Raw genomic sequence first — 23,769 nt, forward strand, 5'->3', positions numbered from 1 at the left:
AATAAGATGTTAATGGTCTGGCTCATTGCTGGCTATTAGTAATCAGACATCGCCAGTTCATCACATCTCCGCTGTGGTAAACATACACAAGGACATAAAAACAGTACCAAGAAATTTTAAATAATCTTTTGTAACTCTTCATTGTGCCTCTTGCTGGTACAATCATTTGTATTGGAGAAACTAAACATACAGACAGACACAATTCATTTGTACGTATTGTGATTTAATATACTTAATTTTTTTAATAATAATGCTATGTTGTATTTTTGCGATAATTTCAGGGTCAAAGGACATCCAGCTTATTCATGGCCATTAACAACATTTTAGTAGTGAGGTACAGCATTGCTGTGGTACAATTACTTGTATTGGAGAAACTAAACATACAGACAGACACAATTCATTTGTACGTATTGTGATTTAATATACTTATATTTTATTTCATACATTAAATACACCCCCAAAATAATTTTACAGTAAAATACTATAAAAAATGCTAAATTTATTTTAAAGCATATGGCTGTGCAACTTTTATTGTGCTGTGCCATTAAATACATTCAAAATAAAGCAGATATGTTGTGCTTTATAGGGCTCACTCTACGCAGATTTTCTATTCGTTTCGACTGAAGTGAAAAGATGATTATTAACCAAAATACATGGTGTACTCCCAACTCTTCTACCGGATCAACACAAACCTCTTTTTTTGGCTTGAATGTATTGCCAAGGGGACAAAGCCTGATTAGCTGCTTCAGCTCTTTGTTATGTAACTAACCCTTCAGCTTCTTAATTTTTTTTTAATTAGCTAAAAAAACAACAACATGTAGGTAGGTGACGAAGGGCAGATTCTCTATGGTCATTTCATCTAGGACTTGATAACAGATTGGCATTGTCGGCATTCTGTGAAAAAAGTACCTGAAACAACATTTTTCACCCTAACACTTAGCTAAACGGGGCTGTGAATGAGTGGATAAGGGCCCAGGGCAGGTATAATAATTAACAGAGACCATGCCTAAGAGACTAAATTGTGAGATTTAGTCTCAAGTTGTTGCAGAGATCTGAAATGTGTGTGTTAAGCCAAGGTGAGATCATTGCTACTCTTACGCTTAATGAATGTTAGAAGATAACAGGTGGAAAACAAAAGCTGACAGGTACTGTAGCTTTCATGAACTCCAGTTTATGAACTATTAAAAACAGCAAAAGATGAAAAATCCAGGAAGAAACTCTCCCCCCACAACCCTCCTGTCTGAAAGTCTTCCTCTTTTTATAGGTTCCTTAGTAGTGAGATTGTGACTTGAAAGAGATGTTCTCTTAAAGAGTTTTTATTATAAATTGGTACAAGAGGGGACAGTGCAGAGAAGGCTTGTCAAGTGCTCCAGCTTTGTTAGAGACTCAGTGAAATGAGAAGCCAGCAGCAGGGAGTCCTCCACACCACTGACTGATGAACTTCAGAACATCCTGGCACTCGGGACTGTGAGTTGTCTATAAAGCAGTCAGGAAAAAAACGCAAATGAACAGTGACGCATGATACGTTAACAACTTCACAAAAACATCAGATGCATAACACAGTGACAAGTGGCCTAGAAAATTTGCTGCTGTTTAGGCAAACAAACCTCTTATGCCTCATCACAATGTTTTTTTGCAACAGCAGGATGCTTACAGGAGTGGAAAAAAAACAAGTGTTATAACATGTTTTGGGATAGCTTTCAAGCTCTTATGTTTGATTATTCTTTAAATGAAGAAACTAAGGCAAAGTTTGCACAAGTGCTCCCGACCTGATGAACTGATCTATCCCCTACTCACAAGCTCTCAAGGCCCCATCTACTTTTTTTCTGTACTTTGAAATTCATTACTAATATGATGCAACAACCTGTAAGGGTGAACAACAGGGAAACTGATGATTTCTTCCTGGCAACGTCATTTTTATACCTCTGTACACATAACTTCCAAACGAAAGATGTTTTCATTCTTTCAGTAGCAGTTACTAAAAAATGTTATTAACATTTCAAACAACAATCTCAGCAGCAATGCAGCCTTTCTAATACCACTACAAGAATCTTTTATAATGTGTTAAACACACAAGTAAAACTCAAGGACTGAGAAATTACATCTTACCTTTGTAGCCATAAGGAATTTATTCCAGTAATCTTTGTTTGCTGCCTTTCCAGGTCTTTTGAACTCAATTTTATTTCTGAGTACTGGGTAGCCTGAAGTGAATAAAATAAAAAGATTTTTAAAATAATAAAGGTCTTGTAACTCTCATAAAATAGGGTGAATGTCAAAAGCTTTCCTCTTAAACTTCACAACATATACCCTTCTTTAACTTAACATATTTCTATTAAGCTATTCATTGGGAACAAGTGAGAGCAGTATCATGTAAATCCTGGTTGGAACATCAGTTCATCCTCTTCAATGAATTTTGTTTTATAGATAGATAGATACTTTATTGATCCCGTGAGGGAAATTGAACATCTTTTATAAAATATAAAAGAATAAAACATCTTTTAATATGATAGTAAATTTAATCTCCAGTTGATTTGTGGCTCCACTGTATATGGCCCTTGATCAAGGTGTGTGTTCAGCCCTACAATCACAGGTTACACTGCAGATCCTAAAACATGAGTCGATCGCCAGGACTAAGAAGGACAGAGGAGCAGCAGGCATTGCAACACAGTGAAACCATTATTCGATTGCTGTGCAGCTGAAGAAGAATACCCAAAGTAAAAAAAGTGAAGCAGAAGCAAAGTAACATGTTCAGCTATCTTGCAGATGTCCTCCTAAAGATTTAATAAAGATCTTCATTTGCTGTTCTCACCAGTAATTAGACAGGGGAGAGAGCGAATGCCAGTGTTCACAGCTATCAGAGAGGCCTCATATGTGTCTCTCTCATCTTTTGGTAGAACCTGTTCCACTCGCTGGTCCATGGAAACAGTCAGCACCCAGTCTCGGATCTCCTCTCGCTTGTCCTCCTGTTACCACAAGATGCCATTTGTACAACCAGAGCAAAACACATTATTCCTATCGCCTACTATGTAGGATATGAATGGACATTAAATAAACTGACCACTGACTCTGTCTTTCATCTTTTATAAGATTTCACGATATTGTCAGTAGTCTACATCTAAATGGCTTTTAACTCGCATGGCTGTATTACCACTAAAGTATATCATAATATATACTCTTGTACATTGAGAGCCACAGGAACTTAAGATCTTCAATGCATTACAGCCTTTAATAAATTCTTTGAATTATTTATATATAGTAATTGGCCTAAATTACCCATATTTCCAAATCTCATGTCACTGAGGATCTTATCTATGAAACCTACAGTGCTGTGACTTTCCCGTAATTAGAACAAGAAACACTGCCATGCCACAAAACATGCATACGTATGTATATATCAGCATAAATCGGTGAGATTTAAATAGTAGGAGTAAAATGCTACTTATATGCTACTTATAACTACTATAAAAAAGAAAGAATTCAAAATGGCTTTAAATTAATCTTACAGTAACATGCTGTTTTTCAGGCAGGGGGACCTCAAAAGGAATATCAGTGTCCTGAAAATCTGTGTGATCAAGAGCATCCAGATTGCCTTCATCAATTCCCTGTGAAATTAGAAACATTACAAATGAATCAGGGCTTCATTAATACAGATACACATTTACATACCTCTGCATAAATGCCTGTTTCATTCATTGCAATTACTCTAAGACTATTATATGAGTCTGCAATAGAAGTATTTCACAAATTTTCAAATTTATTGGAATATACAGTTACTGTGTATTCAGAGTAGCAAGGAAATGCTAGATGTTTACAATATATTCAAATTATTTTTTTCAATTATGGGGTTTCAAGAAACTTCACGATTTTTCACTCAGCTTAGAGTAAGACAAAGTGTTTACATGATTACAAAACAGACTTTTTCATGTTTTTTCTTTCAATAAATTAAAGTCTTGGTCACAAAACAGACTAACATCAGGTATCTGAATAATATGTTTGGCTTCTAACCCAATAAGAATAAATCGGCTGTAAACAACACATGGCAAATGCATAAGTATTTCATAGTTATAGTTATATCACTTTTTAGTAAATAACAGGAATATCAGTGTACAAACTGTATTAGAAATTGCAAAAAGCAGTATGTATTTAAGACAGCGCACAGCTGATATGCCATTTTTTCACCTTTGAAAAGTCATATCAACAGCAATTTGTGTTACAGTATCTAATCAGTAAGGCAAGTGGCAATTCAACAGCATGCAGTTAACAGTATCAGACTATCACTTAGAATATATGCATCAGGAACAAAATGTATGAAAAATGAACAATACAAATCAGCCCTTAACAGAAAAAGTACTCATTACTACACCAGAAATTTTTATCTTAAAAAAATGTTGGCTGCTATGGAAGCCTATTTGTGAATTTATTTGAGGAGTTAGAGCCAACACACTACTTTTGATTATTTCCAGTTGTTCTCTGTATATTGTGGAAACATCATATGTAACAGGAGTACCACTGTTTTGATGTTGCATTTCACTAACTCTCTGTCATACATCAGCCAAGGCAAAGGAGACAAAATTGAAACATTATTTTTTCTGAGAATATGTGGCCACACTAAACAAAATATTGAGGATTTTTTTAAAAAGTCAAAGGAACTAAGTGACCAGGTATCATATGTTGCAATGTCTTACTTTTTTCAGTACAGTTCCACATTCTGTTGGTCCATGAGAATTCACTGGTACTTTTCAAGATGCAACAAATTCCAATCTCCACAATCTGCTCCAAATCCAAATTCATTTGACTTTAACCATTGGACACTTAAGAGATGGTCTTAAGGCCAACGATTTGCTAATGATCATAAAGTCCAACAGAAGGTACAATTGCTACTTGATATACTGTAGCATTCTGCTTAATGAGTGTGTCAGCTGCACTGCATGTTTTTGCAGCCCTGAATCTACAGCAACTTGTAGCTGACAGCACACAAAGTGTTTCCAGCTTTGAAACACAAATGAAACTTTTTACTTACATCACTTAAATCCAGAAAGCGATTCAGAAAAATGAAAGCCATGTTCTCCCAGTTGACTTCCTGTCAAAAAACAAGCAAAATAAGCTGCACCTTTAGTTGAGAAGTCGAGATACCTGACCTTCCTTACAAGAATAACCACCATTATTTCAGTAATTCTTTTGTTCTGGAAGCTGTACAAATAAAATTCTAAATAATTCAGGTGAACACTGAGAAAGTGCAGAGCTTTGGTTTGTGTAAACCAAATATAAATAATGCAAACAGTAAAACTCAATGTTTAGCTTTTTTAGAGTCATCCCTTTTTTTAACATGGAACTCTGTAATAACTCAATTTGTGTTATTTGTGTTATTTATTATTTTTAACACTAAGGCAGAACAGTCAGTTAAAGAATGAAAAGATTTGCAAAACCATTATCAACAGCTGGTGAAAAAAAACAGCAAGGCACATGGGGAAACTAGCTCTCACTGCAAAGATCGGGAAACTCATTCAATTATACCTATGCTGAATCCAACTACATATTATAATGAGAAAATCCACAGCTTTCTGCATTCCAACACTTTCACCTAGTTTGATCTATGAAAAACAACCTTCACAGTTTTTAAAGTATAAGAGCATAAGACATATAAGAGAACTGATACTTAGGGTGCTCTTCTGTGCCAAAAATAAAGAAGTGATACTTTAAGACGGACATTTAAAATCTGATATTTTATTTAGGAGAAGTGTTGCTACCTTGTAGCCTAATTCTGTCAGCTCTCAGAAGCAAAGCAAGACTGGGTCTGGTCAGTACTGGGGAGGGAGATCTCCAAGAAAACCAGGTTGCAACTGTACAGTAAATAGTGTTAACAGCTGCTGGTACCCTTCCCTCGGGACAAGAATTTTCAAATCAATGCCCCATTATGGTGACAAGGGATACTATAGAGCTGCCATCCTTAGGATGAGACGTTAAACTGTAAACACTGGCTACTTATTCAGTAAAGATCCAATGGCACTGTTCATAACAGGAGAGGTGTGAACCCTAGATGCCTATATAAATTCTACTCTGGCCTTCTCTGGCCTCCCTGATGTTCTCCCTTAATTGAATTGGAATAGCGATTTCTCACTTCTCAACCTAATTAGCTGTGCAGTTGGGTTGCTGGCTTATCAACAACAGCATTGCCAAAGGTTTGCCCAGAGGAAAAATCCATATTTTGTGTAATGAGTTTTCCTTAAAAACTTATTTTCAGTTTATAAATTATTGTGCCACGTTTAATGATAGTGTACAAATGGAAATTATATTAATTTATAGAGACAGGGCTGACAGAAACAGCTAACAGGCAGAGCTGCAGTTTTATTACTAAAGTAAACTCCACTGCCTAGTTCCCTCACTGGAAAAGATTTGAGATACAAAATAACAGACCAAGAGTTTATTTTTCTTACATATAAACCAGTGAAGCTATAATGCTATTTTATACTGACAGAATGCTTCCTGATGTTTGCACTGCAGCTCCCTTACCTTAGCAGCAAGTCCTGCCTCATAAAAGGCCTTATCCGCTGGAATAAGCTCGGTGTGCCGCAGTAAAGAAATGGAAAGCTTTGCAGCCACTGTGTTCTGAAAACAGGGAAAAATGTTAGCATAAATTAACATGATAATCAATCAGAAACACATTTTCACACCAAAAGGTTCATACTTCTTATAATGGTATGCCACATTCAGAAATGTCACTGCTTAAAACCTCACTCCCTTTTTTACATACAAAATAAAACAAAATACAATACCTTGTTTCCCTAAATACCACTTAAAGACTTATGCAAGTGTGAAGTTTGCCTGTTTATAAGATTTTTTTTCCTCAGGGAGCAGCATGGATAATTTGCAATCAAGCAGTATTGTGGGAAACTTGTACAACTTGATTTTTTTTTAGGTTTTAGTTTTTTATTTTTGAATTTGCTTTCACCACATTCTAGTAGTGTTTCCTTCCACAGTTAACAATCTAACACAAAGTCTTTCCAGTAATCAGTGACTCATTACATTATAGGAAAATGCCAAATAATTTCTTGTATCAAACTTTATTAAGGGGTCAAGGGGTACACCAGAAGTGTCATCCTTGCATTAACAAAAAGAAGAAGAAAACTATTCCTTGAAGAAAATATACTGAAAATGTAAAGAAAGCTAATTTAGAGTGGTGCAAGGGAAACAACAGTATCTTTAAATATACGTACCAGCTGGTCTACTCCTTTTGCTGCTGAGCGGGTGGCATAGTAGTGTGCAATCAGTAGCATCTGCTCAAACTCTTCATGGGCAGGGGAGTTGGCTTCAGGAGATTTCACCATATTTTCACACTAGGTAGAAACACACACTTCTTTCAGTATCGCACTTTTATGTGTCAGCATCAGCGTGAGGAAAAATACACAAGTAATGCGGGCAGCTGTGATACCAAGCAAAACTGCAGGCATTCCAACACGTGGCATGTCGAGGAGATGTCAAGAAGGTGCGGTGCTCAAGAGCTGGAGGAGTTTCGTCTTCACTTCTTCGTAATGTTTTCCACTAAGAGTTTGGCTGCTCCCATCCGCCATGCTCCATCTGTCCCCGGCTGTACTCACCAGAATGAACATCATGTCTCTCAGATCTGCCCACATGCGATATGCTTCTGCACTGTCTGTTCCCACCATGTTCAACAAGTCCAAGAACATCCGTTTGTAGATGTTAAAATTCTGACAAAAAAATAATGGAGCACTTCAGACCATATCGTTCTTTGTCTACATAATTTCTTACTTTTCTCCTATTCTAGAGCCATGTTTCTCCACCCCCTACCAAGAACTCCCCCTGGAGCTGTACTGACCAATCCCCTGCCATATTCTTAAGTAACTTTACAGATTATTGTCATCTTGCTTTGCGCTACAGACAGCTGCTCCCTGGTCTAAGAAACACTGTTCTAGTGTAGTGATCGAGGTTCTGTTCTTACTCATTCTGTATAGATAAATATTTGCCAAGCTTAGTAATATGGCTCATGAAGTGATTTGTCAAAGCTGAGGAAAGAAGAAAATCCATTTTTATGTTATATAACAAAACTGAAAAGTACTTTACAGAGTTATGTTACATAAGAAAGATAATAAAATATGGAGTTAAATATTATGTATACACCATACGTAAAAAAGTACAGAGCAGCCTGGAGAATAATACAAAGTGCTTCACAATTATGTTTCAGAGATATCATGCTAGTGTCTAGCATCTACACAGCATATCCCCCAGAAAAAAAATGGAGACTGGGACATGGGAACAAATATCAAACTAAAGGGATTGAATTGGTGCCAGAAGAAGGGTGGGTAGAACCTTAGTAAATATCGACCAAAACATGTTTTTTTCATTTCAAAATATGTACAGGCCAGATGAATTAAATGAAAAATTAAGACATAACAGTCCAAGGTTAATTATTTTGCAAAGTGGGTATTACATAAAATCAAATTACATATCAAAGATAGCCAAAACTGGAACATTCTTCTTAACCGTCTTAAGATAATAGCAGCAATACACATAAATGTTGGAGACATTGTTGTTTTATTTCTTTGTAGTACAGTAATAATATGCTTTTAACTAGTCAAGTCATTTTCTTAGTTTCATTTTATACAAGTAAACAAGTTACATAATTGCCTCAAATGTAAAAAATGAAAAGGCCAATTTACCATGTACAATAGTACATTCTTTAAATCTTGTAGTCTATTGCGTTACTCTCCCTTCTTTAAAGTTTAATGATTTCTTCCCAGAATCTTACCAAAACCACAAAATATCACTGTGCAGTAGCCATTACTAAAAAAATCACAAATTCTAAATGCAGTACCTGGTAACACAAACCTAGTACTGTAAGTAATTGTACCTCATAATTTGGGATGAGACAAAAGTAGGCCTGAAGTTAAAGTTATTTCTATTTCTATTTTTAGAAAGTAAGTGTTATAGAGAACATGGATTGGTTTTAACAACTGGTAGAAAGTACTTCAGGAATTAAGACTGTTATCATATCGACAAAAAACTGCTAGAAGGCACTGTAAACACAGACTTTAAACAATAAATACCAGCTTCTGCATGGCAACACTTGGTGCTATATGGATGAAATGTAGTTGGTCCCTGTTATAAGTCACTTCCATATATGTTTCCCCGCACTAACGTCGTCAAGATATTGGGACTGCAACATACAAACTCCTTGCACTTTTGTCATTTTGGGAAAGAAATGTAAAAATTCCTTGCACTTAAAGATGCTTCAAAAATGTCTTGTGTCTTGCATAACTGGTGACACAGAGTTATCATATTTTATCTTAACGATGAGTTACGAGTGTTCCTCTAGTGATAGTGTAAGTGTTGAATGCAAGAAGAATCTCAAAGGCAGTAGCACAGATACTAAATTAGAAGTGATTAGGTGAAGCCAAAGCGTCATTGTCATTGATACTGGATGCTACATGGGACACGTCATACTTTTCCCTCAACATCATCAACAATCAAGCAAAACCTATCCACATCTCAAGGGAAGATCATGCAAAATGTCTGGATAAGAGAATGTCACTTAATGCTTAAAAATAGTAAGTCAGTTTAACACTGCTACGATAGAGTAAAAATGGCTTTAAAATGTTAGTTTACAGAAATGTACTGTAGTATATTTGGGTAGCTGAAAATGAAACACAATTTAAGTCATGGTCTCTAAACCTTCTCTGTTCCACTGATTCTAATGCGAAAAGCTGCCTTGCTTCAAGCCGAAAGGCCAAAATTGACACTCTTATGGTTCCTAACCTGCCATATTTACATTGTTCTTGAAAACTTCCCTTAAACACACTGTTTCGTTATAAACATAAATGTTTTGGTCCCTAACTCTGAATTATTTTTTGTTTCAGACAGTTGGGGATTTAACAAAGGTATCCTTAAAAAGCTATAACACATATTATACCATGATTCCTCATGCAAAGGAAGTGTCTACTGTACATACCTGAGGGTTGGCTGGTGCCCCATGCTGAACGTACAAGCTCAGAACTTTCTCTGAGTGCCCCTCTTTGATCAGGTGTGTGGCATACAGGGCAACATACTTGTGAAGGACCTTGAAGTTCTGAAGAAATAATAATGAAACATGGCAAATGTTCCTGTTTTAAACCACAGTATAGTATTATATTGATATAATATTGAATACCAAGTAAGAATCCATCGGATGTATCCCACATTTCATGTGTTCTTCTCTGACTTCACTGTGTGTACTTTTAAACTGTTGTAAAACATTTTCTTTGTGGCCTTTACTATATATATAATGTATTACATTATATATAGTATATCTTAAAATTAAGATATTTTTAGAGCAGATTTGTTTGTAGCCACAGCAAAGTATCAGAAATCAGTGTAGGTCAACAAATAGGCATACTTCCTTTCTAATCAAAATGGTACCAATTTACTTAACAATTACCGATATTATGTAAACTGCCCTATGTGACCCTGAATCTAGTTGAATTCAAAAGGATCTATCTATTTTTAAAAACAGGTTGAACATGGAAGGAAGAAAATCAAGATTTTCAAGAAGTGTGGCTGGTGCAGATTCTTGTATTTCTCAAGCCTTCTGACCGAACAGACTGCTGTGAGCACAGTTTGTAAAAGAGAAATTCATCACATGGACATGTAACACATGCAATACCACTACAGCATTTATTCCAGTATAGGTGAAAAAATTAAAAGGCGCTATAAGACATGGTTTTCTTAATACAATGTACAGGGTCCAAGTATCCTTTCAATAAATATAAAACTAAATATAAAAGTCAATTAATTTAAGAATACAGTTGTGATATCTACTAAGTTTTTTAGCTGGTTTGGTTACATACAGTATGCAGGCACTAAGCTGTTAAAATGTGAAGAATTTACTAAGTGAACAAAAAAGCTATATTATTAAAGGTATCTTGTATATATATAATTAAGTTATATTAGTAAAGCTATCTAAATTAAATTTTGCTGACTACCATGTTGATTTTCATTTTAGTGCCTAAAAATACATACTTCCTAACAGCTTGGAAATTAATAGCAATCCTTGCATTTTCATAGTGTTGCAAAGTCATTCATCAGTTAAGCACAAGGAGGGGAGACAGATAAAGACAGCTGGTACCTGTTTAGATGCTGTTTGAATGCATTTTTCCCATTGGCCTCTTTCAGCATACATATCAAGAGCTGCCATGACATCTACTCCAACAAGCTGGAAAATCACAACAGATAAACAGAGTTTCACGAGGGTAAAACAAGCATTTTCTGAGATCAGAGCCTTGTAAGAACATCTACACTATCTACAGTCAAAGTCAAGGAATGATCTTAGTGACTTTACGGATTTAGGTCTGGGACAGGCCTTGATAGGCCTGCACTTTTCGTTGACTTGTGACCACAGAACTCCACTGTCTAAGGTATACCCAAAACATTGTACATCTGTTTTAGCTAAGGCACATTGCTATCCATTGATGGTCAGTCCATTGTTTTGAACACTGAGCAACACTTAATTTTTATACCTAAATGCTATGATTATCAGAAACAAATTAGATGAGATAGAAGCAACCACATTAGCAGGTAATTATGATGTTAATGTAATCACAGAAATCTGGCTAACTGAAAATGATGGTGAGCAATGTTAGATTAGTGTGTAAACCCTATTCTGAACAGATAGAAAAGACTGAAGAGATCTGAGGAGATCTGTAGAACTATTTATTGAAAAGAGTATTCAGGTTCAAGAACCTAAACTAGAGGGATCAAGAGCTTCTGAACATATTTGTGTCAAACTCATTAAACCATTCCAAAGGTATAGTGTTAGAAATCTGAGATATTGTAGACCACAAAATGCAGATGGTGATAGGAATTCTATACTGTGTAATGAAATTAAGAATTTATGTGCAAAAGAATGAGAAGTAGAAGAAGAAATGCATGCATAGATCTAATCTTTCAAATAATCAAGACACAGTGAGGCAAACAGAGAAAACTAATGGCAACAGATTAAACAGATTTTGCATGAAACAGAGAAAAAATTTATCCCAAAAGGTGAATAAGTCAAAAGCTAAAAAAACAGTAACTCAAAGGGTTTAACACATAAACAGGGAAAAATCTAAGGGAAAAGAGAGTGTCTCATAAAAGAATTAAAAAAATAGGATCCAGCTAAATAAAGGAGTACAATGAGTTGCAAACATAAGGTGTAAATAAAATAGGAATTATGGTAATGGTAATGCTGGATATGTCCAATTCTTCCTTCCATTTGCAACAGTCAGGCTGGAAACGTTCCATTAGGAGGGCAGACAGAGGAACAGTAACTAAGTCACACTCTTAAATAATAATAAACTTTAAATAAATGAGGAGCAACAAAAGCACTGAAACTGTCTTGATATGTTTTATTTACAGGTTGGTTATAATTTATCTGCTGCAAATAACATTAAATCCTTGCAAAACTCTGGCAGTTCATTACACTATAATATGTTATATGTGATAAGTTTCTTTAATGTTTTCTATAAATATACGCAATGTTAGTCTTACGTAGTGGCACAGCAAGTAACAATGCTTATTCTCAGTTCGTTTCAGTTACAAATAAGATGATGTTTTAGAAGAGGTTATTTTATTTTGTCTGTAACACTAAAGTCAATTTGTTAGTTTAAATAACCAAAGGGCAACAAAAGCACTGAAACTAACTGCATCCTCTCAATATCCTTATTGAGATGGCAATTCCATGCTTGTATCACTGGAACTCATAATACATTTAGGGGCTTGTCCAGGATGCACACGTGGGTTTGGCTACATCTGCACTGATTGCACTGCATGTTTTTGGCATAGTGCTACTTTCTATGGCAGGAATCTCTGGCAGCCACTGGAGGTCTTCAGAGTGGTCAGTTTCCATCGGACTCCTAGAACCACCTGGCACAGAACCCGTTTAGCCGTCTGTTTGTGCCCAGTGTAAAAAAATGACTGCAGGAAAGGACTATCGCCGCTGAGTTCTGTTAGAAAATCTAACTGGCCTTAGAGTCTGCCTTTTACCTTGGAAGCTCATCCCTATTTTTACTACAGACAGTGAATTTTAAAAGAGAAACCTCATTTTTCACACATATGCACACAACGATTAAAAATAGCCCTTTTCCACACCGCAAAATACATAGAGATTTTTTATTTTCTATTTTTCTAAGATTAATAGCATAAACTTTGTGATTTATGGATAGATACAGTGTATTTAAATGCATGAGGAGACTCCCCTCCACCACAAGAGGGCAATGTGGAAGCAAGCTGGTAGACCTTGGGTTACTGCTTCCCAGAATATATCTTTGGCCCTGACCTCGAACATGTTATTGGCCTACAGTGCAAGTGACTGAATTTAGCTCTAGCCTTAAAAACCTAACCGAATACACCCAACCCTCAATTTACAGATGAACTTTGTTCTTTGAAAACTGCTCATACAATGAAAATTCTTCAGCTGAAAATGAAATACATTAGAATTTACTTGAGATTAATTTAAAAGATCTAGAAAATTCCACTCTTACTTAATTTTACCCTGACCGAGAGCTGAATTGTCAATGTAAGAACACCACTGCCTGTTTATGATAATTACCCCATTTATTCTAGTACACTAGTTTACAATAAATAGACAAGATAGAGAAAAACATTCTAAGTATGCAGGTGCACTGAGGAATTGTGTTAATCATCAGCTACAAAGGAAATGTCGCAGTGCATTTGTAATGAATATCTCTTTGTAAATGCGAAAAACAGATATTAATGCATGGTTTGGTATAGTGAAAATTCACAAAATCAGGTATTTGTAAATCGAGGGATAGGTGTGCATATTTACAATTTGAATACTATTTTTTCCCTTTTCCCTGCCAAGGACAGCTGCTGTTGAAATCCTGCAGAACATTGATCCATGGGTCCCAATATTGTTTCAAAAAGAAAATTCAGACTGTACCGATGAGACACAGTGGACTCATGCTTCTGTAACTAACTTTTCATGCAATAGTGTGTTAGAATTGGTAAAAAAAACACTGAAGAATAAAAAACACAGATCTTAGAATGTGAATCATGAAAGAATTGAAAATAAATAAGAGACTTTGGACACCTATCCATCTACTATTTGTGCAAATAAAGCATTTTACTAATCTAAAGCAGGAATTTGTTTTGATATTTGTTTTATATTTTGATTGTTTAGATATTTACTATATTCTACTGTGTTATAATTATACAGTGATATACAACATTGTCTATAGTTTATAAGTGTGTCCAGAAATAGGAATCAATAGTGAGGGACCCCACTTACAACATATTATGTCCCAATAAAATAATACTGTTATTTGTTATGTTTTAGGTAATGTGACTTAAGATAGTATAACAAAAGTTGCACTGTTTTGGTTATTTTTTTATTAAAGTAATACTGTACATGTAAATAATATTTAGACTTAAATCCATGATTGTATATACTGTAATATAAAGAGATGGAGTATAAATTTTAAGTTACTTTGAAACTCAATTTGAAACCCTTGCAAGCTGCAATGATCAACTGTATTTGTCACTCTTTTCCTCTGCATAAGATCTAATAAAAAAAGTACCTACTGAGTCCACTTTCCCTTGATTTTTTAAATGTTCTTTGTACTTTTGATCCACGTAGTCCTCATACCTACAAAAAACAAATACAAAAGAAAAACAGTGAGAGACGAACAGTGTCTGTTTACTAGAATAACGCGGTGCCTGATATTTTGAAGACCATGACACTTCAGTAACTGGCTTTAACAGGGTGTACATTACTGCATATGAAATTGAGGGTTTTGAGACCCTTAATTTAGAGCACACTTCACTACCCTAGTAGCTTTTAAAATGCCTCAACCCATTGGAAACATGCAAAAATTTACTGGGTCTCTAGAATTGTGGTTGCGGGGTAACTCGAAGTTCGGATTTAACCTTAAGACAATAATTATCACTTGCTTTTGAGCTATCATAAAAAGTTTTATTTTAATTTTGGACTTATGTCCATTTTTATTTGGAATTTTTGTAGCTGATTTCCTGGGCAAGCCTGGTCACATGGACCAGTTGGCTTCTACCATCAGACAAGTAGAAAGGTACTTAAGCTAAGTGCAATTTGGAATTGAGTTATTTGCAAGTCTGCCAAATGCCAGTTAAAAAAAAAAGCTGAGTGAGTTTCAAAAAGCTACACTGTTCCAACCAAAGTGTTCTGCTTCAAGCCACTTCAAGACATTTTGAGTTAATTTCTCAGATACTTATTTCTGGTCTACCTCCAGAGTATTTTTGGCACCCTGCTTGGTCCACCTTGCTCACATTTGACACTGATAATCTGTCATCTACAGCACATCTCTGTTAAAAATACCCACTATAAGGAATATTTTCCAGAGGACAGGACTTCAGTCACTCTTTTCTAATTAAAAATAATTTATTTCATTCACATAGTCTAACAATTATCCAGAGGTGTGAAGTTTACCACAGACACTAAAGTTCTTTCTTAGGGTGTGACTGCAGATTTTTCTCTGCCATGCTAAGTGAGGAGATAACTCTCACCCACTCAACTCCGAGGTGATAACAGGAGAAAGCTATTTGCTTATCAGTCATGAAAACTTCTCTCCAACCACCTGAACTAAACAAATACACATGCAAAATGTTCTTTCTGAAGGGGTGCAATAGTCTACTGTGTTTAATGCAGAGAAATGCAATACTTACAGAATGTGTTTAAAATAAATTTTATATCAGACCTGGCAAAATAAAAATGTGATCATCGCAAATTCACTGCTCATAACTCAATTGGCAAAAATTGTCCTACACAAAAGTGGACTTTTTGGATGTATATACTGTAACAAAATTATGTTATGGCAACTTCCAAAGTAAATATTGTAATTAGATTGATTCTAAAATTAGTTTGATCTACAGTACAGCTGAGGATAAGATCTATTTGATCAGTCCTCTTAGTTATTGTCTGCAAATTCACACAGGATTAAATTTATGATCATTACGATATTTTAAAATTCAGTGAACAAATACAAACTTTTTTAGAGAAAATGCAGAGTATTACAAGAGATTGATTATCAAAGTTTACATGAATTTAACTTACTAATAATATACAAGATATGTGTTTTAGCATTGCAGTAGTATCATTAATACATGTCGTAATAATAAATTCTAATTACCGTGCAGGCAAAGTCTCAAGCAAAATGTCTTACATAATGGTGCACCAATGACTATCTCTAATTGTCTATCTTTGTAAGCATGAAAATGAGGAGAAGAGCCTACCTCGGGTCAAGTTCCTTGGCTACTCTCTTGGCTTTGTTCCATTCTTCTCCTTCAATAAATGCATCTATAGCTTCCTTAATGAGGTCCATGTTAAGGTAAAGCTCGGCAGCCTGAAAAAAAAGACTTTTGAATTTCAGTAGGAACTCTGGAGTTTGACGCATGGTAATGAACGGGTAAAAAATGTGATGCAAAATGTCATTTTGGAAAAACAAATGAATAGACTGTAATATGGCCATTATGAGTAACTACACACAGTGAATGAAAGAGGAAAATAATTAATTTAATTGATTTACTATACATTTATGTGATATGAAATCTATTCACTGTAGCAATCTAAGGCAAGCCAGTAATTAGAATTTAAAGCATACACACCGCACTGTATTTGCGTATCTGAACAAGTCGTGGCCCAACCATATGAATCACGTCCATTGCCTTTTCCTGAGTGAGGAACTTAATCGCCAGCTCAGCAGCCTAGAATTACAAAATATTACATAGGCACAATATAAACAAAAGCCAACAAGAATTGAATTCTACTTGGCAAAAAAAAATTGATTAATGAGTACAGTGAACCCTCAGTTTAATGGAACTCGCTTTAACAGACTTCAGATTTAATGCACAAAATGGAGAAAAGGGCAATTTTGTAAAAACAGAAATATCGGCCTTTCCCTCCAGAAAGGGGTAAATGTTAATAAAACAAGGTAAAAATAATTACTACATTGGTTTAAAATTCAGGAATATCAATGGTGCCCTATAGGGGTAGGTCAATTGCTTATGATGGGTGTTGTTTGTATTTTATAGGCTTTAATAAATATTATACAGTATATTAATGAACCATGAAATAAAGCTCTTGTATATTTCTAATAAAAAAGGTACACAAGCAATTTTACTGTAATTGTCAAAAATCAAGTCAGAATACCCAGAATAGTATATGCTGTTTTTTGTGATTTGAAAAGATGTCATTTGTGATTTAACAGACATTCAACAATAATGGACACCCCGTCTCCTCTATTAGCCCATTAAACCTTAATGTGTACTTATACTTACAATTTCACTTTTTTCTCTTAAAATAAAAAAGTTGTTTATCATCTGATTAAATAAATTTGGCTATTTTAAAATGGAAAGGACTAAAAGGTAAAGAGTGAATCATTCATTCATTTACAAAGAAGGTTTCACAGGTTTTACCTTCATCCAGCATTTCTCTAAGAGAGGTGTGTTGTTGGTGTCTTTGACTTTTAGATAGCACTCCACTGCCCTGGTGTACTCCCCTGACTGCTCCCACTCACGGGCTTGCTCCACCATTCCTTCAACGCCCCTGTGTAACACAAACAGCCACTAAGCAACACAAGACTGTACTCTACATTCCTACACCTTGATCAGAAATCAAACGCATTTTTATGCCTTTCCATTAAATAATAGAGATGTAATGCATCTACATACAGAACAAAACTAACCTCTAAAATCAGTCATTAAATATACACATATAACGGATGCATATCCTCTAAATTTTTAAATCGGAAAAAACATTAGTCTAGGAAAAAAAAAGACATGGTTATTGTTAATGAAGACCCACTATAAAAAAAAAATCATGATTACATGAGCATTTATAGAAGCACTCAATGGATATGATAAGCCTACTCAACTTTAGTGCTTTTAATGCTGCACATGCTACCATTAACAAACATTACAGAACACCTTGATGGAAAACTGATATATATGCTCTAGTAATCATGTAGCTTATTCATGTGTAAAAGCGTAAAGACAACAGTGTGATCTATTATATAATACTATCAAAATAATATTAAATATTATAATTAAGATCATAAGAAATTAACATATTGTATAAACAGAAAATCTGGCAGCACGGGGACACTGTGGTTAGCTTGCAGCACTAGGGCCCTGGGTTCCAGACCTGATGTGCTATCTGCGTGGAGTTTGTATGTGTTTGTTGGGTTTCCTCCAGGTGCTCTGGTTTCCTCCCACTGTTCAAAAACATACTGGCAGCTTGATTGGCTTCTGGGAAAACTGACCCTAGGCATGAGTGTGTGTATCTGTATTTATCCCTGAACTGGACAGGTATCCCCCCTTCAGGGTGTACCCTGCCTTGCGCCCATTGCTTGCCAGGATAGGCTCCAGCTCCATGACCATGAACTGGAAGAAGCGGTTAGAAAATGGATTATAATAATTATTGCTGGGGAGCAATTTTAAATTATATAAAAATTATATTTTATATAAATTATATAAAAAATGCCTGTAATTTCCAGGATGAAACATCCTTGCTGCTCTTTCTGAAAGGAGGAAATGCATATTTGACGTGACTATCCATTCAGCAGTTGAACAAATATCAGAGAAAGAAAAACAGTGCACCTAGTTATACAGATGCAGCCATTCAAAACGAGCAGGGTATGCTGCGGTACAACGCAGTGGGCTTGTCGCATCAAAATGCGTCCTAACGCATCATTTCGCGCCATACCGCGCTTTAACATATGCAAATTAGATTATGATAATAGTATCCGGAATCACCTTGTAAAACCGGCAGGTGGAGCTAATAAAGCTTAACCTCTCATGTACAGCATTTGAGCTGTCACCAGAAAACACCCGGTTTCGAATCCCGATCACTGCTGAGGGACAATCTTTTACCAATTAAGAATTTAATTTAATTTAAGTTGTATTCTCTTTAGACTTTTAAATTTAAACTGTGTATTAGAGCATGTTAATCATTTTACATTGTTGGTATATTTTATGAAAGCAAGATTGCTCAGTTGGACAAAAGTACACAACCTACCACCTTTATCATAAATATTTTAATTATGCAGAAATATTTTATGAGTCAAAGTCTTTATCGAAGATATTACTAATAGTATTAATAATGAATGACCTTGGACAAGCTGTTAACTCAAACTATTACCCTGGTCCACATTCTTTGTAATCGTCTTTGTATAAGAAAATACTTTATTTTTTCATTGACAAAAAGTAACACCACAGCATTTCATTGATCCAATCACGTATTCGTTTCCAATCATACAAAGCAGATCTTAAGAATCTCCGATTCACCATGCCTTTCACATGCTCATAAACGATATTAATTTAGGAACATAAACATATTATGTAAACTGTACTGTATATGGCTGGTCTTGGTAGTTTAAAGAAAAAATACACACCAGTATTCCATTTCTCCCTAAACATTTTAAGCATCAAAGTCTTACATGTGGTTATTTCAGAAATGTTTTTTATGTGCTCCTTCTGACCATATTGCTGTACGTTTATATACTTTGTGAAAATTGATCATTTTAACCTTTTCTGTGAATGTCGGTCATTTTGGCCAACCAATCACGTATGGCGCGGTGGCTCGTGCGTAGTTGCGTGCGGTACGGTTTGTACCATGCATTTTGAATGGCTGCATCTGTATGTACAGATCCGTATGCAATTTTTTCTACTTGTTTTCTTTATTGAGCTTATCTATTTTTTTCTGTTGGGCTATATATTTAGAATGGCTGCATCAGTCCTAGAGATCGTATGGGTGTACCCTGTGATGCAAAAAAAAAATCAGATGGAAACATTGGGGATCTTCACAGATAAAGGTATTTAATATTAAAAAGAGCTATATGTAAACACTGTTAACCCTATACCTGTGAAAATCTACCCATCTATACTTAACTTTGTGATCATGATGTTTAATAAGTGAATAGAGTTGCATAAAGTGGCATTTTTGCTGGGTCCATGTGGCAAAGAGTTCCCAGTTGTACATGTCAGATGGTACACAAGAACAGAAATAAACTTCTGAGCTCTATAGACTATGCAAAATGATTTTTATTTTGTAAGACCTTTTGATGTTTTCCCCACAGGTCATTAAAAAACAGGAAGGTTATCTGCTGGGACTGACTCAGTGAGTGCCTTTCTTTTAATGAGGTTTCCATTACGGATTTAATTTAGGATAAAAGCAGCCATGTTCTAATAAAGGAACTTCATAGATTACTTAGTGCCACAGATTAGTGGTGAATGTTAAATGCACTTTTAACAGTCTAGTACATACAATGGTATTCATGTCTAAAGCATTTGATTTTTTGGCAGTTTGTGTTGACATTTAATTTCTTTCATTCATAAAAGTGTTCAGTTTGAGTAATGATGTTTTAAATAAAAATATAAACCTAGCCATCCACTTTCTCATCATGTCTTCCAATTTAGTCGCAGGGGCTCTGGAGCCCATACATTAAAATATTCACTTGAAATTTGTGTAGACAATTTTAAATTCAACAAAATGAGGCATCACTAGAAAGGGCAAATACTTTGGCAAGGCAGTGTGTGCAGATCAAAACAAAGAGTTAAAAACATCTAATGAATTCATGAGTATCTTTGTTAGAAATCTGAATTGAAAAGTTTTTTTTTATTTCTATAGTTAAAGTTGATAATAACAGCTCTGAGAAATGCAAAATGTTTTTGCTTCTCACCTGGACCCTTTCTTCACAGCCTCCTTCTCATATTCCTCTTGGAGGAGTTCCAGTTTATTTGGAACATACTCTTTGCAAATCCGCATAGCATCACTCCACATCTCCGCATCCTAAGATAGAGGAAACAATAACTATTTATAGAACCACGACTCTGCTAGAGCCTATCACATAGCCTATATGCCTAGATGCCATTTTAACAATGAAATGAAACCACATTCCACAGTATTCATCTTTGAGGAATAGCTTTTCAAATATCTATTTTCCAAACATAAACACATGAGTTATAACAAAGTTAAAACAAGAAACAATGGCTTACAGCTACCCATGTGGAAACCTTGTACTTAATATTTGATTACATTAAAAGCAAAGCCATTCTTACCTTGTAGTACTTGATGGCTATTTCTGGTCTCTGTGCTCTGAGAAGGAAGGCCTCTGCTTTCTGGTATTCCTTCTGATCAAAGGCGAATTTGGCCTGTCCCACCAGCACATCTCCCACACTGTCTGGGTCATGAGCTTCAGCCACCCTCTGAGCACTATTCCAGTCCTGGTTGTGGACATACCTTTTGCAAAACACCAATACATGCAGTACATTACAATGCAGCATTAATTGATCTGTGCTGTCTTGCAAAATAAATACAACATAAATCAACAACAAACATATGAGAAATCCTGAGAGGACAAACCAACACACGATTCCACACAGAGACCACACTCGATCCTACGGTCCAGAGTTTAATGGTTTAAACTTAGGCAGGCTGATATCCATCAGGCCTGGTTGGGGTCAAAGCTGGTAGTCTGTAATGTTATTGGTGAGAATATCAGCAGTCTACATTTGCTTATTTCTTCACTTTGTGCAGTGTAAGAAGAAATTGTATCAGAGTGGTGTAATAGCGGACGTTTTGGTGGACACATGTAGTTGTTTTCACGGTACAATTATTTTCCCAGTGAACCACACATTGCTTAACGATTTGCAATTCAAAATTCGAAGGGAACATGAAAATAAAAATATGTTGTGATTCTTAGCTGAAATAACATGACAAACAAAATGAATCCAATCTACCTTCTGAAGTGACATTATATTTTACATCTTATCAGTCTTTTCAAAGGTCTACATCCATATGGCAGTTTGTCAAACCATTAAAAAATAAATAAAAACAGATATTCAGAAACTATAAGCTCCAAACTGGATTTTAAGCAATGTCTACAATGCCATTCATGGCTTGAATAAACAAGACCTCTAATGAAGACAAAACCATATGAGATAGCATCGGTTTATTTTAAAAAACCTTTCATCTGTCCTCCAGTGTATTACTTACATTAATACAGCTTCTTTTGGTTTTCCAGCTTTTATAAATTCTGCCTCAGCCTCTGTAAATCTCCCCTTGAAAATAAAAATACACAGAAATACCTTAATTTCATACATCATTAAATGTAGTATCAATTTTACATAAATGTCTCATGCAGTTTTTTTGTAAAATCTTGTGATGTTATTTAGAAATAAAACCACATGCTATGAGAGAAGAGTCCTCGAACATATTGAACAACCTTATTGGAAATGGAACAACAGTCCAGGCTTCACCTGAATGTTACGCAGATTAAGTAGAGTATGATCATTAATTTGTAAAGGGAGGTAGTATCATACTTCATCCTCGAGGAACATAGCATTCTTCAGGTGGATATCTGGGATCTTGTGCTTCATTGAGAGTCGTGCCAATTCAAATGCAAAGTCAAATGAGCTGAAATGAAATTTTAAAATAATGAGAATACAGATACTTTTTAAAAATGATAAACAGTTATGCATCAAATAGATCTTATTTGTGTCATTTTGCTTCTAGACAAGATCTTATAGCTAATTGAATATTCTTGAAAGTTTAAGTGTACATTTTTATGCAATTACATTTCTGACTACTAAAATCTGTTTGGTAAGACTCTAGCTGTTTGGGTACAGTGTTATTGCTATGGTAGTATAGCCTTCAAGAAAAAAAAAACACCTAAAGACTTCAATCTGATCTTTTTGCTGGGAAAGAAAATTGGTGCGGTATTCTGAAGAACTGGTTTCAGTTTATCTAAATGTATTAATCAGGCTGTGAGCTCTTGAACACCGAGGCTGCTTTTGGGAATGCAAAAACAGGAAAAATGCACTGCTGATAGTGTTAAATTATTCTGTTTCTCACAAACCAAAAAAAGGCTTATATAAGCTCACCAGTTGTCAGCTGCAAAGTCAATGGCGGTGTCCAGCAGCCCAAACTTATTCAGCAGTTTCACAGCAGCCTCTCCTCCTAGGCTCTTCGCCCACAGGTAAGCCACCTGCTTGTGGGCATTTGCTCCCCCATGGGCTTTCGCCACCTGCCAAACACAGGAACAGTGAGGAGCAGGCGTAATAAATATGCTACCGCTGCTTTGCTTCTTCCTCTGGCATTTGATAACGCCTTGAGATACAGGGAGAAGAGTATGTTTGTGTGGGTTTTAATGAGCAGGAGGGTGAGTGGGCTCAGGAAAAGGACAAAGTTACAAGCCCACTGAAGGCATGCACTTGCTTTGATATTTTCAAGTGAATTGTTCATTTATAGTAGATGGACAACATCCAATATTAAGTTTCTGGGTCTATTGTCCAAGTCAACAAACTGCCCCCCACATAATTAAGGAATTAGATTACGAATTTGCCTATAACTCAATAACAGGAAAATTGGGCTTCTGAGGTTTTAGAATATTTATTAAGCAGACCTTTTTCTTTATTACTATTTTGATAATTATTTGGTACATTTAGTTTTATGTTCAAAACTACTGTTATGAAGAATGAATAATTCTGGGAATCAAATACAACTGAGCTGCACACAAATACAGGACGATGCTGTATTTTGAGACATGTTAATGTCCTTTTAACTGAATACTGCAGGAGACCTCCATTGTGTGAACAAATTACCAAATTTAACCATTTTGTTTTAGAGGTTTTAATACTGTTAGATTCTATTGCCTTTCCATGGCCTTGAGTTTTAAGTTTATACCTTTATCACAGAAAGAAAATAAAACCTTCTGTAAGTAAAGGTGGTTTCATAAAGATCTTTGAGTTCAA

The 23,769-nt window shown here is 35.4% G+C and overlaps 1 protein-coding gene across 1 annotated transcript in view; it reads right to left on the reverse strand.

Annotated features, from left to right (window-relative positions):
• Nucleotides 1-400: 400 nt before the first annotated feature.
• Nucleotides 401-23,769, reverse strand: part of ift172 (intraflagellar transport 172) — a 49,989-nt gene continuing 26,620 nt past the window's right edge. Inside the window, exons 30-48 of the mRNA XM_088909632.1 lie at nucleotides 22,900-23,042; nucleotides 22,339-22,432; nucleotides 22,013-22,077; nucleotides 21,076-21,256; nucleotides 20,697-20,806; nucleotides 17,434-17,563; nucleotides 16,624-16,722; nucleotides 16,252-16,361; nucleotides 14,569-14,632; nucleotides 11,117-11,203; nucleotides 9,965-10,081; nucleotides 7,596-7,706; nucleotides 7,215-7,334; nucleotides 6,511-6,606; nucleotides 5,021-5,080; nucleotides 3,504-3,602; nucleotides 2,810-2,963; nucleotides 2,110-2,201; nucleotides 401-1,476 (exon numbers count right to left, since the gene is read on the reverse strand). Of these exons, the coding sequence (XP_088765758.1) occupies nucleotides 1,387-1,476; nucleotides 2,110-2,201; nucleotides 2,810-2,963; nucleotides 3,504-3,602; nucleotides 5,021-5,080; nucleotides 6,511-6,606; nucleotides 7,215-7,334; nucleotides 7,596-7,706; nucleotides 9,965-10,081; nucleotides 11,117-11,203; nucleotides 14,569-14,632; nucleotides 16,252-16,361; nucleotides 16,624-16,722; nucleotides 17,434-17,563; nucleotides 20,697-20,806; nucleotides 21,076-21,256; nucleotides 22,013-22,077; nucleotides 22,339-22,432; nucleotides 22,900-23,042 (2,022 nt within the window). The 3' untranslated portion in view covers nucleotides 401-1,386. The remainder of the gene's footprint in view (nucleotides 1,477-2,109; nucleotides 2,202-2,809; nucleotides 2,964-3,503; nucleotides 3,603-5,020; nucleotides 5,081-6,510; nucleotides 6,607-7,214; nucleotides 7,335-7,595; nucleotides 7,707-9,964; nucleotides 10,082-11,116; nucleotides 11,204-14,568; nucleotides 14,633-16,251; nucleotides 16,362-16,623; nucleotides 16,723-17,433; nucleotides 17,564-20,696; nucleotides 20,807-21,075; nucleotides 21,257-22,012; nucleotides 22,078-22,338; nucleotides 22,433-22,899; nucleotides 23,043-23,769) is intronic.

The sequence above is a fragment of the Atractosteus spatula genome, chromosome 2 (assembly GCF_055471065.1).
Source record: "Atractosteus spatula isolate fAtrSpa1 chromosome 2, fAtrSpa1.hap1, whole genome shotgun sequence".
In the NCBI taxonomy this organism is placed as follows: domain Eukaryota; kingdom Metazoa; phylum Chordata; class Actinopteri; order Semionotiformes; family Lepisosteidae; genus Atractosteus; species Atractosteus spatula.